General features: G+C 34.1%; 1 protein-coding gene across 1 annotated transcript in view; it reads right to left on the reverse strand.

The window, feature by feature from the left end:
• The window catches only part of ALiX (programmed cell death 6-interacting protein-like protein AliX), a 109,598-nt gene that overhangs the window by 52,402 nt on the left and 41,269 nt on the right, over positions 1 to 15,927 (reverse strand). Inside the window, exons 3-5 of the mRNA XM_089101617.1 lie at positions 14,194 to 14,321; positions 10,341 to 10,497; positions 3,935 to 4,059 (exon numbers count right to left, since the gene is read on the reverse strand). Of these exons, the coding sequence (XP_088957743.1) occupies positions 3,935 to 4,059; positions 10,341 to 10,497; positions 14,194 to 14,321 (410 nt within the window). The remainder of the gene's footprint in view (positions 1 to 3,934; positions 4,060 to 10,340; positions 10,498 to 14,193; positions 14,322 to 15,927) is intronic.

Consider the following 15,927-nt stretch of genomic DNA (forward strand, 5'->3'; position numbering starts at 1 on the left):
AATTATAATAAATATGACAATTTTCAAGTCGTTTTTACATAAAGTACGTCGACTTTCTAGACTTCCTGCTCAACGCCATTGTAATAGCACCCTCTCCAGCTAGCGCCGTTCTGAACGCCGAAGAGGGTTTTATTATTCAAGAGATATAGTAAAAACGATTATTGAAATTTCGAGAGCTATAATGGCAAATCCCAAAGTTTCCCAGCCCTAGATAAACTTCCACAGCAAAAGAGATTCTAAATCGAAAAAAAAATTATAGTGAATAGTGTGCTCGAGAGCAACCTAAAATGGCAAATTGTGGGTCTCTAATTTTCGACTTATAGGCGAAAAAAAACGTAGGATTCAATGTACACGTACGTTACGTCCGTACGGTACATACGTGATTAGTAAGGTACGGTTGGTATTGGTACGGCACCTGATTTCTTTTAACTCTAGTTTAATTATCTTTCCATTGATTGTAAGATGTCTAAAGAGATATTCCAAAGATAGAAAGATGATATTCCAAGGGATGAAATTCCTCAAACTTTTTATTTTAAACCCCGGTTAATCCTAATGAAATATACCAAAATATGATGAAAATATAATAATTTAGTAACAAAATTATGCAATTTTTTCCTTATTTTAAAGCACAAACAAATTTAGTTTACGTGCTAAAACCAAAAAAGCAACTTAACTTTACATTATTATCAATTCAAATAATAAGGTACGTTTTTTGCAAATAAAAAGTTATAGCTACTGTTTTTTCAATCACTTCAAATGCATAGAATTTTTTAAAGCATATTCTAGGTCTTGCATTAGAGTCGGGGACGTACCCAGGAAAGGTGACTTTAGGGTTCACCCTCCTTTCCGAAATCTCAAATTTTCCCGACTTTCAGGGCAATAGTTATTCAAATTACCAAATAAAATGTGTTTTTTTTTTCCTCTCCCCGAAAGTTTCTTTTCCATTAATGCAATTTGCAACCCCAAGAAAAAAATCAGGGGTACGTGCCTGATGGGTACGGTACGTACGTACGGTACATACGTGATTGGTAAGGTACGGTTGGTATTGGTACGGCATCTGATTTCTTTTAACTCTAGTTTAATTATCTTTCCATTGATTATAAGATGTCTAAAGAGATATTTCAAAGATGGAAAGATGATATTCCAAGGAATGGAATACATCAAACTTTTTATTTTAAACCCGGTACTTTGAGAAATAGTGGTTTTAAAATTATACGATTTTATTTGAAATAGAATCATGCTATTGCTGAAGAATTTCAATTTTTTCAACCTAATTAAGAAGTTCTTTTTGAACCCAAAAAATTCCTACCAAGAAAAACATGTATTTTAATGTAGATTTGAGGTATACAGCATTAGGATTTGCGATATAAATACATACATTTAATGTGTATTTGTAATATATCAGGATTTATGATAAAAATACATACATTTCATGTGTATTTGTAACATGTGCCCCTCACCTAGAACCCCCCCCCCCCTAGACTTTGAAAATACCTATCTCTTTGGGTATTTTCATTTAAAAATGACTTTTTTTAAATTACTACAAGGAAATTAAATATAAACATTATTGTCCACCTCCCATCCCCCTAGATCTTGAAAAATATATCCCCCAACCCCTACATGTTTTTTTAATTAACACCACTAAATATGGATGTCTGGACTGTTCAAACATTTTCTAGGATAATGGTTTTTAATATACTGGCATTTACCACAACAATTTAAATATAAAATAGCATCTAAGGAAATCACTAGCTGGAGAAATTAAAGAGATGAAATACAAACAAAAATAATAAATCTTTTATTGTATATTAGTATGCTTAGTAGAAGTATGATTAATTTTCAATTTCTTTTTATTAGTGTATCTACTATCAACAAGTTAATAAAATTTTAAATCTACAAGGGCCATTTTTTTCGCCACCGTATGTCCACTCAGCAGTGATGCCGAATCAGGCTGTATTCCACAACTTGGTCTATTAAAATTCCAATTTTACTGAATTCTGTAGTACCAGCGTGTATTTCAAACAGTAAGCTTTACAAAAAATGTAGTTCTATTCCGCTTTCTAGGGCTACATTAAGAGAAATTTTGAGATGACTAGGACACATTTTGCAAATGGAGGATGACAAATTGCCAAAGATCGTCCTTTACTTCCATTCATCTAGGGCCAAACAAAAAAACAGATTACTTCCATTCATCTAGGGCCAAACAAAAAAACAGATTGTCCCGAATACAGTAGGAAAGACGTCGTAAGAAAGGATTGACAGGAAATCGGAACTTCTCAGAAAACTGCGAAGAGAGATACTTTAAATAGATCGAGATGGAGGAGGAGCGTGCACAGCTGTGTGGTCCTTAGATAGTTTGCTGCCGCAATGAGTTGCTAGTAGTAGTAGTATTTGTATGGCGTTAAAACTAAATACAAAAACGATGGTTGTAAGTTGTGACCTTTTATCAGCAAGTGTGACTGCAGTGGGGCTTGGACATAAGAAACTTTTGATTCTAAACCTAGGTATTTTCTTCAGGGTAAGAGAAAAGAAAAAGAACAGAGAAAAGTACGTGAAAAATAGTGTTAAAAAATTAGAAGCGACGAAATAAATATTGAAGATGAAAAAAGTTAGAAAGCAGAAAAAAATGGGAGAAAGAAAGGTACTTTAAAGATAAAAAAGCGACCAAAGCCTTCTTTAGCGAAAATTTCCTTCTTTAGAAAAAACTCATTCAATTCGATGTTTTGGAAATCTACCATTTCTAAAAGAAGTTTCCCTCCAATACGACCGGACCGAAAACCGATAATATATACAAAAAAACAAAAAAAAAAAAGACAAAACGGGATGAAAGACATAGAGAAAGAAAAATAGAAATGTAGGGAGAAAAATAGAAAGAGATGACAAATACAGAACTAACAAACAAAATACAAAAAAAGACAAAATAAGTAAGCAAAAATAAACAGAAAAGATTTGCAATCTTATCCGACAAGCCCAATTGGTTATCCGAATTATTTCACCAGAAATACATGACGGCAGAGGTTAGGAGGATAACGACATGAAAAGGTCTGGATTAGTTGTTGGATTTAGTTAGACCTGTTATTCCTGGAATATACAGGAGGGGACGCCATATATAAACAGAAAATTCAATCTTTCCAACAATCCCAAACATAAATACAATTACAGTTGCTTCTCAATAACTCGAAATTCTTAATATCTCGAATTATTTTCAGTTCCCTTGGAAAACCTGTCCAAGTCGAAGACAAAACCATGCACAACTGGAAATAATTTTGCGGTTATATTTTACCTCTGCAAGTCGAAGTGACCCGAAAATTACCTCTATAAGTCAAAATTCAGTTGATAAGTCTTTTCAACGGACCTCTGTTAGTGGAAACCCCGGTATGCAGGTTGCAACGTGTAAACTTTGATATATATTAATTTTGTTTAAGATATTTTTGTATCTGATTCTGTTAATGTTCAGGTGTCAATTTCCTAACAAACTAAATTTATAACTGACATTTGAAAGACAAGTATTATTGACTTTGTAGTGGCTGAAAATACAGTGATTTTGTACATTTGTAACAAAAATTTTTATTTGGCTTACCTCTATAGTATGCATAACTCGAAGGGAAATCTTGGCCCCATGGATTTCGAGTTAGCGAGTTGACTGTATATACAGAAAACAAAAAGGGAAAGTAATCATGAAAATAGGGACATTTCCAGTGATTTATAAAAAGCTATATCCGTGATTATAGCTAGCTGCCTACAGCGTTTCAATCAATAAATTGTCGAGCAAATATTTGATGTTATCTTTTACAGATTCCATCCAGAGAAAGTAGTGTTCAGTGGAAAAGGCGGAAAACTGGTGCTCAAACTACTAAAAATGAAACCCCTTTTAAGGTTTCAAGCTTATAGGAAATTTTTTTGCTCCTATCCAAGGGTGAATCAATAAACTTACTCGAGGGAGCCAGTCCCTGTCCCAAATATTTCGGAGCTGATCCTTTTGCATTAGTTTACAAGCTCCCGAGTATAATTCGTGGGTTTGGCTAACCAGCTTCGCCACGGTCGCATCCTTCATTTTATCTGAAAGAAAAACTAAATGAATTTCCAAATATTTTTTTTTTCGGAAGGATCTGGATAAGGCTTAAAAATAATTATTTTTGCCCAAAACGAATGTTACAAGAATAGGTTCGAAAATTCACAAGTGTTCCCAGCCCTTTCAATGGTCACCTTTGTACCACATATATTTTCTTGGTGTCCCATTATGGTTCAAAAACAAGTAAATTACCTGAAAATATGGATATTTAATATAACCACGACACGATCCAGAATATTTGTTTGAAGGTAGGTCTAAAAAATACAAAACGCATCAAAAATTGGTTTATGTACATGTTTGTTACTTTTTTACAAGTTGGATAGCAATTTCGGGGGGGGGGGGTCAAATCCGGTAGCCCCCGCCCCTGTCCCCGGTACTGACTTGAACCTCAAGGTAGTTCGCAAGGTCGTCCTCCTCAGAATCGTTGTTTTATTAATTTTAGTTCTCTTATAATAATAGAGTAGAGTAATTATAATAATAGAGTAAAGTGGAGTAGCAGATTAGAGTAGAGTAATAAGCAGAGTAATTAGTAGAGTAGAGTAATTATAATAATAGAGTAGAGTAGTAGAGTAGATAGAGTAGTAGAGTAGCAGATTAGAGTAGAGAAATAAGTAGAGTAATTATAATAATAGAGTAGAGTAGCAGAGTAGCAGATTAGAGTAGAGAAATAAGTAGAGTAACTTAGTAGAGTAGAGTAATTATAATAATAGAGTAGATAGAGTAGTAGATTCGAGTAGAGTAATTAGAAACGTTTCAAGTAGAGTAATAAGATAAAAAAAAGGCTGTCCCCAAAAGCAATCAAAAGTGAAATTTTAATAACTTAAGACAACAAATTATATTCATCGAAGGTGGAAGGATTCAAAATCCACAGTGTCTAAGCATGAGACCACAGTGGCTAAGTATGACAAAACATCTCAGACGACCAAGACATCTTGGTTTTGATTGACAACGCCTCTATTATTGCCCTTGTTTGGCAGACTCTACGCAAATTTTTAGGGAGGCAGTTACACCAAAACCACCAAGGACCTTAAATCAATAAGTTAATGATAACCCATAATAAATAAACTAAAATATACAATTTTTTCTACCTCTGCTTAACATTAAGCCAAAAATAAGTGAGGTATTTCGGCCAAAAAAACACAATGGATATATATGTAATATATTGACGTTTATGTTTAAAGATCTTATCTTACATCTTCAGACGTCTTAGGCAATTTCCGATAAGAACTTGCTAAGCTGTTCTCAAAGGGTCAATCAGCATAGTAATGTAGGTCAAGAGGATATGCATTTTTGAGGAGAATTATTTTTGTTTTTCATCATTGAGGAGAAATCATAGTGTGCATTTTTGTTTAACTACACAATAGATAGATAGTTTATTTTAGCCCACTATTAAACAAAACACGGTGGAGTTTAAGACACAAAAAAAGTTTACAAGTTTACTACTTTCTCTGGATGGAATATATATATATATATATATATATATATATATATATATATATATATATATATATATATATATATATATATATATATATATATGTATATAGAGATAATTTCTTAAACCACATTGGCCTGACATCACATAAAGAAAGAAAAACGAGCAAAAATGGGGTTTTTATAGGCCAAATGAAGATACTGAAAAAACGAAGCGAATATTTCGAGAGGACAAACGCCTCTCTTCTTCAGCGCGAAACGAAACGATGTATCAATAAAAGCCAAAAATTAAAAGAATTAAAACCAAATACCTAACAACCATAAAAGCGAGTTATTCGCCAATATCCGCGATTTGCGGATATTGCAAATCGCGGATATTGGCGAATAACTCGCTTTTATGGTTGTTAGGTATTTGGTTTTAATTCTTTTAATTTTTGGCTTTTATTGATACATCGTTTCGTTTCGCGCTGAAGAAGAGAGGCGTTTGTCCTCTCGAAATATTCGCTTCGTTTTTTCAGTATCTTCATTTGGCCTATAAAAACCCCATTTTTGCTCGTTTTTCTTTCTTTATGTATATATATATATATATATATATTACTTTAAAGTGATGGACATTGATCCAAATTATTTTAAAACAGTACATTTTGTCGAAATACAGGGTATGTTTTTGAAATCAGAATTTTGTTTATCCTTAATTTAATTTTTGGATAAGTTTAAATTTCTTTTACTTAGCCCGTGTTTTCTGGAAGATAACCGGTAAATATATCATTATGTTTTGTTGCAAATCAAAAATCACATTTATTTGTTCCTCACTTAGGTTACGTATAATTTTAGTCTCTTTTTATGACCTTAGCCCGAAACGTATTCCTAAACGTGTTTTCTGGAGCAACGCCTAATAAATTTTGTTTAAATAGGCCTATTTTGATTGCTTTCTCATATCTATAATTGCTCTTACTCACTTATTTGAGTTGTTTTTTTTATACTTTTATTCCCTTTCATATAGACTTGACCGTATTTCCTGGATTTAACATTTAAACCTAGGTAGGTTTTTTTTTTAATTTCAAATTAGATTTCAATTCGAACTCTGGGGAGAAATGCATTTCGTTTCGCCTCGGTTGAACACGATGAGCAAGGAAATAATAAGCAATCATCGATCTTAATTTTTCTTTTGGTGTTTTGATCGAAATCTTTCAAAAATTACTTCATCAGGAAAAGTTAAATGACGAATTAAAAAAAAAAAAATTAAAAAATCAATGGATCCCAGAACAAGCAAGGTAGATACATACCCTACAAAATCAATTTTATAACTTTGTCCAAATTCTCTCACATTGACCTGACCGTTCGGTCCGGTCAAAGAGAAAAATTTTGGTCACAGACGTAAATCAATGAAATTGAAGCACACTTTTGACCATAGAATTATAGGGAAGTAATCTCTCTTTTTACCTTTGGTTAAGTTATAGAGTATATAATATAGACTATAATATAATATACAGATCAAAATCTATAATACAGACTATCATACCCCTGCGCCAAGGATGTCTATCAGGATGTTAGACACTCAAACAACGGGATTAAACAACCTAATTGTTACACACTGTTCACCTAACAGTTCAACAGCCTCCTGATTGCTACCCAAGTTCAACACTGTTGCAGTTTGGTATTACTGACTCCCTGTAACAACAATAATAATAGTAATATATTCCTAACCAACTACAAGACAAGTAAAAGAGCAAAAAAAAAAAAAAATAGAATCCACTAAATGAAAAATATGGGAAAATTCACGGCGTGGATCCAAATAGCAAGCTTGGACAGCCCCTCTTGTAGCAGGGACTATTTTGCCATGATATCTTCTTTTTTTTTCTTTTTTTTTAATTCTTTCAGGTAAATCAGATATTCTTATATTTAAGGAATAAATTAACTATAAAATTATAATTATTTTGCTTATTACAGAAAACCAGCAATCCTTCAAAAAGGGGGAAAATGCAAACCTCTCCCACTAAATGTGAATCAACAAGATAGACATCTTTTACCTCTAATCAGATTAATTTTACTCTATGTGTAAGGTCGGATTTTAATCCTTTAATGGCGAGTCATAGGAACAAGTTGCCTGAATCAGCTCGAAGATGCCACTCATTCAGTTTGTTCAAAAAATTGTTAAAAATTTTTTGGCTTCTTAGAAGCTATTAAATTAAAAAAATCATTTTTTTTTTTTACTGGAAGTGAGGAGCAACCTTAAAACTCATAACGAACAGAAATTGTTCCAACTATGAAAGGGTTGCCCCCTCCTCAATACCTTGCTCTACGCTAAAACTGTTAACACTTTTAGCAAAGCTTCCTATTCTAGTTAAACGGCCCCTGTGTTTCAGTAACCGTTCTTAAAAAATTGAGACAAACAGCCAAACTTTAGCGTAAAGAGCAATGTATTGCGAAGGGGACAACCCTTCATATACGAAATAATTTCTGTTTCTTATGAGCTTTAATGTCGCTCCTTACTTTCACTTTAAATTAACTTGTTTTTCATTTAATTCCTGATCGTTTTTCAAATAACGCCGGTAAATCTGGCTCACTCTCCATGAAATATACCTCCTCTCATGGGAAACTACTCCTTGGAAATTTCATCCAACGTATAATGCACCCTCCCCCGTCAAATTCCCTCCAGACAGTTGCATTCTCGCTGAAAATATCCCAGCCTCCCCCCTCCTCCCTAAAATTTCTTGCGGACGATTCAACCTGAAAAATTTCCCTTAGCATACTTTCATTTGAAAAAGACTTCAATTTCTAATGGGTTTCTCGATCACTCCAGAAATACCCCTTTCCACAGAAATTTTTTTTCGGAAATCAAAACACACGGAAAATAGCCCCCAAGACATCTCCACGTGCAGAACTGAGTTGGCAAAGAGAATTTAAGACTATTAAACACAATTAAATGCAGGAATTATGTCAAATCCTCCCAGTGTAAAACTTCCCCTGGAAAATTCACCCCCTTCCCCCAAAATTTTCATCCCCTAAGAAAATTCTCCTTATGGAAATCCCCCCCTAAAAATGGATGTATACTTCCCATTGACAAATACTATAAGCAAACAATGGGCAAATTTCATGACTTACATGCCTTTCCAAACGGACTTTGGGGGATCATTTTACTCTTAAAGACGTAGTTATTTGATCATTGATTTGAACTATACCGAACAAAATGTCTATCTCAAAATTTTGATCAGATTACTTCGGGGAAAAATGGACATGGGAGGGGGTGCAGTTACCCTCCAATCTTTTTGGCCACTTAAAAAGGGTACTAGAACTTTTAATTTCCGTTTGAATGCAACCTCTCCCGATCTTCTAGGACCATCATTTTGATACGATCAACCCTGGAAAAAACAACAACAAATAAACGCACATCCATGATCTTTCTTCTTCCAAAAATATAAAAATACCACATTTTTGTACATAGAGCTTGAAATTTCTACAGTGGGATTTTCTTTAAAGTTAAATCTGATGGTGTAATTTTCATTCAGATTCATTGAATTTTAGGGGTGCCCCCCCCCATTTAAAAAAATCAGGCAATTTGTTTCAGGCTTGTAACTTTTGATGGGTAACCCTAAACTAGATGAATTGTATATAATTGGAACCACAATAATAAACTGATTCTTTTTTATCAATAATAGACTGATGTCAAATTTGTTTAGAGTCTTTTTAAACCGTCTTTTAGAGTTTCGATTACTATTGAGCCAAGTCGCTGCTCAGCTTGCTTACAGTTCGTTACCATGAATCGTTTGATTTTTATATATTTATTTATTTTCCTTATATATTTTTATTTTATTGGATTCTATTTAATCTACTTAATTAATTTAATTTATTCAATCTGTTTAGTTTTGTGTTCTATAGTTCTTATTTGATTTGTACTTTTTTCTTCTCCTTTTTGCTCTTCTCTCTGTAAGTGTTTTTGCTTTCTCTGAGTAAGTGACTCGTTTGTCTTCCCCATTCTTTAAAGGCCAATAAGCCTTTGGGAGAATAGTAAAATGTATAATTTAATTTGTATTTCATGATGAATAAATCTTATCTTAAAGACGTTAATCTCATATATATTCAGGAAAAAGCAACTGCAAAAGAAGATAGCCTTTGCGAGAAAACGCAATTTGAAGTTAAAAGTTTTAACCTAACATCTTCGAGAAAAAAAATATAAAAACTTTTTCGCTTGCTGACCAATGGCCTGCGTAGCGCAGGTACGGATATCCGGATTCACTGTCTTAGACCGAGAATGCAATGCGTGCTTGGGGGCAAAATCATCCGACGCTTGCCGTCTTTTCCCCCCAGATTTCACAGTTACCCATTTGGAACTTGGTTGACTATGGCTGAGCTTAGAGTCACACAACTGACCGCCCGTTCCAGGCCAAATAACCAGCAATACTAGGACTCGAACCTCTGTTCTCGTAGACAAAGGATTTCAAGTCTAGCGCGCTGACCACTCGACTAAAAAGGATCATCTGGGCACCGAAAAAGCCCAGTTTGAAATCGAACATTGTGATATAACGTATTGTGATGACGGTTATAAGAGCTTTTCGTTTCGATTATAGATGTATTACTTGAATTGATATTAGAAAATTTAACAAAAACATTGCAATATACCAGAAGATAAACAGCCACCATGCATCTAACATGGATGGTGGCAACAATGGTAATAGAAGTTAAACAAATACAACTTAAAAACAATAGGGAAATTTTTTCAAGACAGTGCAATGTTAATCTAATAGAAAAGTAGATTAAACACAGTGTTCTTGTTTACAGGAAAGAAACCTTTGTTAGTGACACGGAAGAAGGAGCTCGGGAACACAAAACTTACCGTTTATTCCCTTTAATGCAAAAGCTTCTTGGCCCTGAGCCAACATAAGTGCCGAGAGAGCTGTTAATGTGTCCTTTTGTATGTCTGGAGTCGGCATATTTGGTCCCAAAGCAGCAGGAAACAACTCCTTAAGATGATCAAATATCCCCGAAGATTGCTAAATGAAGAATTGTGTAACAAGTAAAGTATTTATCACAAGTACAAAATAGTTACTGGAGTAGAATAAATACCGATGGCACTAATTTGCTAAAATTGAGAAAGGAGGAGACGGTTGCTTTAGTTTTTTCTATTTCTCGTTATAGAAAAAGGGGTATACAAAAAGGTACCAAAAGGGTATTTTCATTATCTAAGGGGGCCCTTGGCACTCCTGCCCCCCTATTTATAGCCCTGTCATCTGCATGCACCAGGACGTATGTATGGTGTTCACGATTTGTTTCCATGATTTCCTGTAATTTCCCTATTTTAATGAATTTGAATCACCCCCATCCCTCCCAAAATAAAAAGTAAACTCCAAATGCTTTGAAATACATATGAAGAAGTATACAAAAAAGCATGCACACACGCAATATGAATCAGCGCTCAATTCTGCGCACGGATACCTGCTGGTGTGAGGTTTAGCGATCACTCGCCCCCTTCTCTTCTCTCTTTTCCGCTAGAATACCAAACACAGTGTTTTTTAAAAGACACAAATAATTGTAAGTTTCCACAAAAATATCACGCTTCTCCTGCAGATGCTTATTTTCCCCCTCCCCCCTCCCCCCCCAAAAAAAAATATAATAATATATAAAGAAGAAAAATAAATTACTTTCTTTAATCGTTTTTAATTCTTAAGATCGGTTTAATTCTTAAGATCGGTATTCATTTCTAAAAAAATGTATCAAAAGCCCCTAATTCGAATTTCAGGATCAATAAATAAATAAATAAAAAACAGGACAAACAAAAACACAACGAAAACTAAAAAACTGACAAGTAAAAATGCCAAAATTTAAATTATTAGAATGAAATCCAAACATTAGTCATCAAACAGAGATTGGCAATAACATGCTAAAAAGGTAAAATCAGGTCAAAGTCAATAAAACAAACAAAAATAAATACAAATAAAAAAAATAAAAGGGATATTTAAAAAGGGGAGGAAAAGTGAACAAATAAAAACATGGGTAGCACCTGTACCAATTAATAAGGAGCAGAAAACTAGAGGGATGTTTTTTTTTATTTCTTCCGTAATGTCAGGGACGGCCCGAGAAGGTCGGGACCTGAATGGGGCTTTTCGAAAAAATGTATTATGTGCGAGGGTTTGTCGTAGCAATTTTTTAGAAACGGAGGTACACCAAACCTTCTGTTCTCAAGCGGTTCTAAAATAGCTTAATTTAATAGGAGAGAGGATGGGACGTTACCTTCTTCGAAAATTATCCGTACGACTCTATTTTGGATAGATTCAATTTTATCTGATTCTTCCCCGGAAATGCCAGGGTGCTAAACTAAATAAGCATATTCGAAATGAGGGCAGATAAAGGAGGTATAAATCCTTAAAGAATGCGGGGTGGGTGACAAATTTAATGAGCAGCTTAAAGCGGAAGATAAATGCATTAGCTTTGTGGATGACATATTTGCATGGATAAAAGGATAAAGATTTTCCAGAGCCCTAGGTGGCGCACAGGGCGTCGAATCGACGATTCAGTTCCTGGGTCTTTTTTACAGGGAAAAGTAGCAAGCTTGTCATCCGACCTTGCTGCGGCGGGGGTTGAAATTAACATGGATACCACACTTTAAGTCATAAGAAATTATGACGCCAAGGAATCAAAAGGAGGGCATGGAAATTTCAGAGGGATAAAATTGAAAAAATAGGACAGGGATTTAAGGAAACGAATTGGCATAATCGTTTAGAAGGCTTACTCTCATGTCCAAACCCGAGGCATCTTGGGCAATGTCATTGGGTTTTTCATTAAATTCCCACTGCAAGTTTCAACGACCGTCAGGTCATTGACAGATTTCCATCTATCAGGAAATTCCTTAGCCAGGAAGTTAATCATGACTAAGAAAAGGAGGAGCCAAGAAAATACCTTAGGGTACTCCATTGCAGATAAGGAGAGGAATAATGGTTCAGATACTTCACAACTAAATTCACCAGGGAAGAATTAATATTGATTTCAGTGACCAACTTTTTCAACTAATATATAGTGATTGACAAGTTCAAACGCTTTTTGGAGATAAATGGAAATTAAATTTAGCCAAGTATTAGGTTTTCTAGAGTTCTTCCAAAGGTGTTAACAAGATGAAGACGGTAGTGGAAGTTGAAATGCATTTGAGGTTCGAATCCACTTGAGGCTGAAAAGGACTGACAAGAACGTTGAACGTGTTAATTATTGTTATTAAATTTAATTATTATTATTTCAAATATTATCAAACTTTCAATTATTATATAAAATTATTATTAAAAATATTATTATTTCAAATATTATTACTGAAGGCACTAACAAGAGGACATCCAGATGGCAGACACTGTTTCCTTAAGCGGCGTTCACATGCATGTCTAGCTAGAATCCCATGTCTGGAAACGTGTCTAGCCAGACTTCAATGTCTAGGCAACGACCGTTCACAAATAAAATTCGGTGCTTAGCTAAAACTAAAAATTTAGTTTCAAACAGATTACAGTTGTCATTTCTAGCCAATCAAGAGAGCTTATGTGGGCAAAACTTTCAAAATTTTAATCCCTATTTTTACTGTCACAAGATAATGGATGAGATAATCTGATTGGCTGTAATCGAAAATCCTAGATATTGATTTTTAGAGCCTAGAAAGTCTATCCAAGTGTCTTGTCTCGCGTGTCTAGCTAAGCACCGAATTTTACTTGTGAGAAGTCCTTACCTAGACATTGAAGTCTGGCTAGACACGTGTCTAGACATGGGATTCTAGCAAGACATGCATGTGAACGCTGCTTTAGTCTCCCGCTTGTTCTTTTGATCCTCAAAGGAGAAATAAAAGGTAAAGAACGGAAAAGATCATCAGTTGGTAATTGATAAGAATGCCATAAGGCTGAGGACAATGGAAGAAAGGAACCTGTTAAAGCTATTGGCGATAACTTCAGGATGTACAGACAGGAAGAAATTTAAACTGGTCAAGTTTCCTGTCATCCAAGTTTTTAACCTAGAAATACCAGTTTTTTTGTTTGTTTTTTTCGACAATTCTTCGACCGTATTTTCGTGATAAGATTGAGCAGTTTGAGTTTCTTTTTTTTTATCATTTTTCGTTTATAGTTTATTAGCGTATCTAATTTACCATTTCTGGACAGCTTTAGTTTATTTCATACTAGTATCATTACGGTTTGACGGATATAGGGCTTGTCACCAGAGCACTTTATAATTTTTTTTTTTCTGGGAGAGAAATTAAACATTTATACTTCAATTTTTTATAAAAAGTAGCAATTTTTTTATTAAGATTTTGTAAACTTTAAATATCGGACCAATATTCGGTATTCAGTCATGTGCAAAAGGATAGAAGGCAAGATTAAGAGGGCGGTAAGAGCCATGGGTGATTGAGAAACAATGCTTAAAATTTGAAGAGGGAACCAAAAGAAGGGAAAGGTGGCAACACCCATCCAATAGGGCAAAGGTAAGGGGCGATTGTAAAAATTATTCGTCCTAAAATCGTTTCAATTCTATGATTTTGTCCGCCAAAGACGATTTTCGAGTGAAAAATCATCATTTTCAAGTTTTAGCATTGCTTACTGTTAAATAGGAATTTCAATTTTTATTACTAAAATTAATTACATTAATATGATGTTATACTAAATTTTGATTCACTTGTGACATAAAATAAAAGATACTATCAAATAGCTATTTCTCAAAAAAGTTACCTGGAAAAGTTTTGATGCCGTCTTGAGGCCGTCATCTGTATGAACACTTTGCGTGCAGGCAATCTGACTTTGCAGTGCACCAATATTAAAAAGGACGCAGCAACGTTCCCATAATAAAGACGTAATTGCTAGAAGAAAAAAAATAATCAAATCATAAATATAATTAAACTCTCTCCATATCAAATAACTGCCAAATTCATGAAATTCTGATCAAGCCATAGACTGCTATAAATGATCAAAGCTCAATGTTTCTCATTAGAAGGTATTGAAACTTTAATTCGTCTATTCTATATCGATAATAATTGTTACAAAACTAATTGGACCACATATACAAAACGCTAATTTGTACTATAATAGCTTAAACAAACAATAACTGATAATCCTTTGCTATAATGGATTAATATTATCAGGCTACACTACCATCAATCACCCAGATAGACATCAGATTCTGAGGACTGAGAGGGAGATAATTTTTATCTCCCTCTCAGGAATACCCTGAATACTCTAATACCCTGAATAATTTTTTAAGGATATTTTCTTTGATCCAAAACTTTTCTTTGTGTTATAAAGTTGAAAATTTCACCCCTATCTAAGCTCTAGCTATACTAGCAGTTTAGATGGTTAGTTGGAAAGCATTTCTGTTGACGATTAAGACCGATCGAAAAACAGTTCCACTTGCAACTGCCTTAATTAATTTTCTTTGTTTAATTTCCCTTGATTAATTATTTATTGCCCTTGATTATTTCAACCCTATACAAGTAAGTGTGAGTAACTGATTTTGTCTATGCAATAGGTAAAAAAATAGCCTATTTTAGTGTTAAGTAGCTTCACACAACGTAAGTAGCTTTCAATGCTAAGTGGTAAAATTGCCATACGGTAAGTATAACCTTTCACACTTAAAGTCCTTTACACTAGGCTAATGTAAAAATCCTTGAAACTATCATAACCATCGCCTAAAATCACATCGTCTCAAACACAACAAGACATAAGTAAACATAAGCGAAACAGAATTAAGAATTCCAAACAACGATAGAGATTCAAGGTCTGATCCAGCCTGAAACGTATCCAATAAAAAATTCATAAATTCAATTTTAAAAACTTATCATCATCCAGTTTCCATCGTCAGTTTATTATACAGCCTATTCATTTATCCCATTTATATACCATCTATATACCACATATCCGTGAACAAAGCGGGGTAGCATAGTAGCAATGCTTCTTGGCAGTTTTTATGACCTAGTGAAATTTGTTGGTAGACCTGGCAGCTCTTGGAATTCTGTCGAATTCTGCTACTGGCAGCTTTGGAACTTTTTCCACGCCTGCATATATCATTTATATATCATTCAGACATTCCATTTTGTTTCTACTATGTCGAATTTTCTACACCATTATGTAAGCTTACGCAACAGAACATTCAATGTACGATTCGAGTCTACATGGAACTGCCTAGGTTATGGACAAAAGTTGATTCTTAAGATTATGCAACGTAACATAAAGACTTATGTTGTGCTAGTATGAACGGTTCTACGACGCAGTATGGAAGAACCAAAACTATTCTTAAGGGGTTTACTTTCATGGTGATCGTCGGGTCGAAGCTGTTTGGTTGTGAGTTACTGCGTTTAGTGTTTTGTTGCAAATTTTCACATTTAATGCTTAGCTGTGTGACATAAAATGCAATAAACTATATATCTTATATCTTTAAACGAGCAACACTTATATATCTATTTATGTATG

Source organism: Artemia sp. Qi Xiang Cuo, chromosome 15, assembly GCF_049724085.1.
Source record: "Artemia sp. Qi Xiang Cuo chromosome 15, ASM4972408v1, whole genome shotgun sequence".
Classification (NCBI taxonomy): Eukaryota; Metazoa; Arthropoda; class Branchiopoda; order Anostraca; family Artemiidae; genus Artemia; species Artemia sp. Qi Xiang Cuo.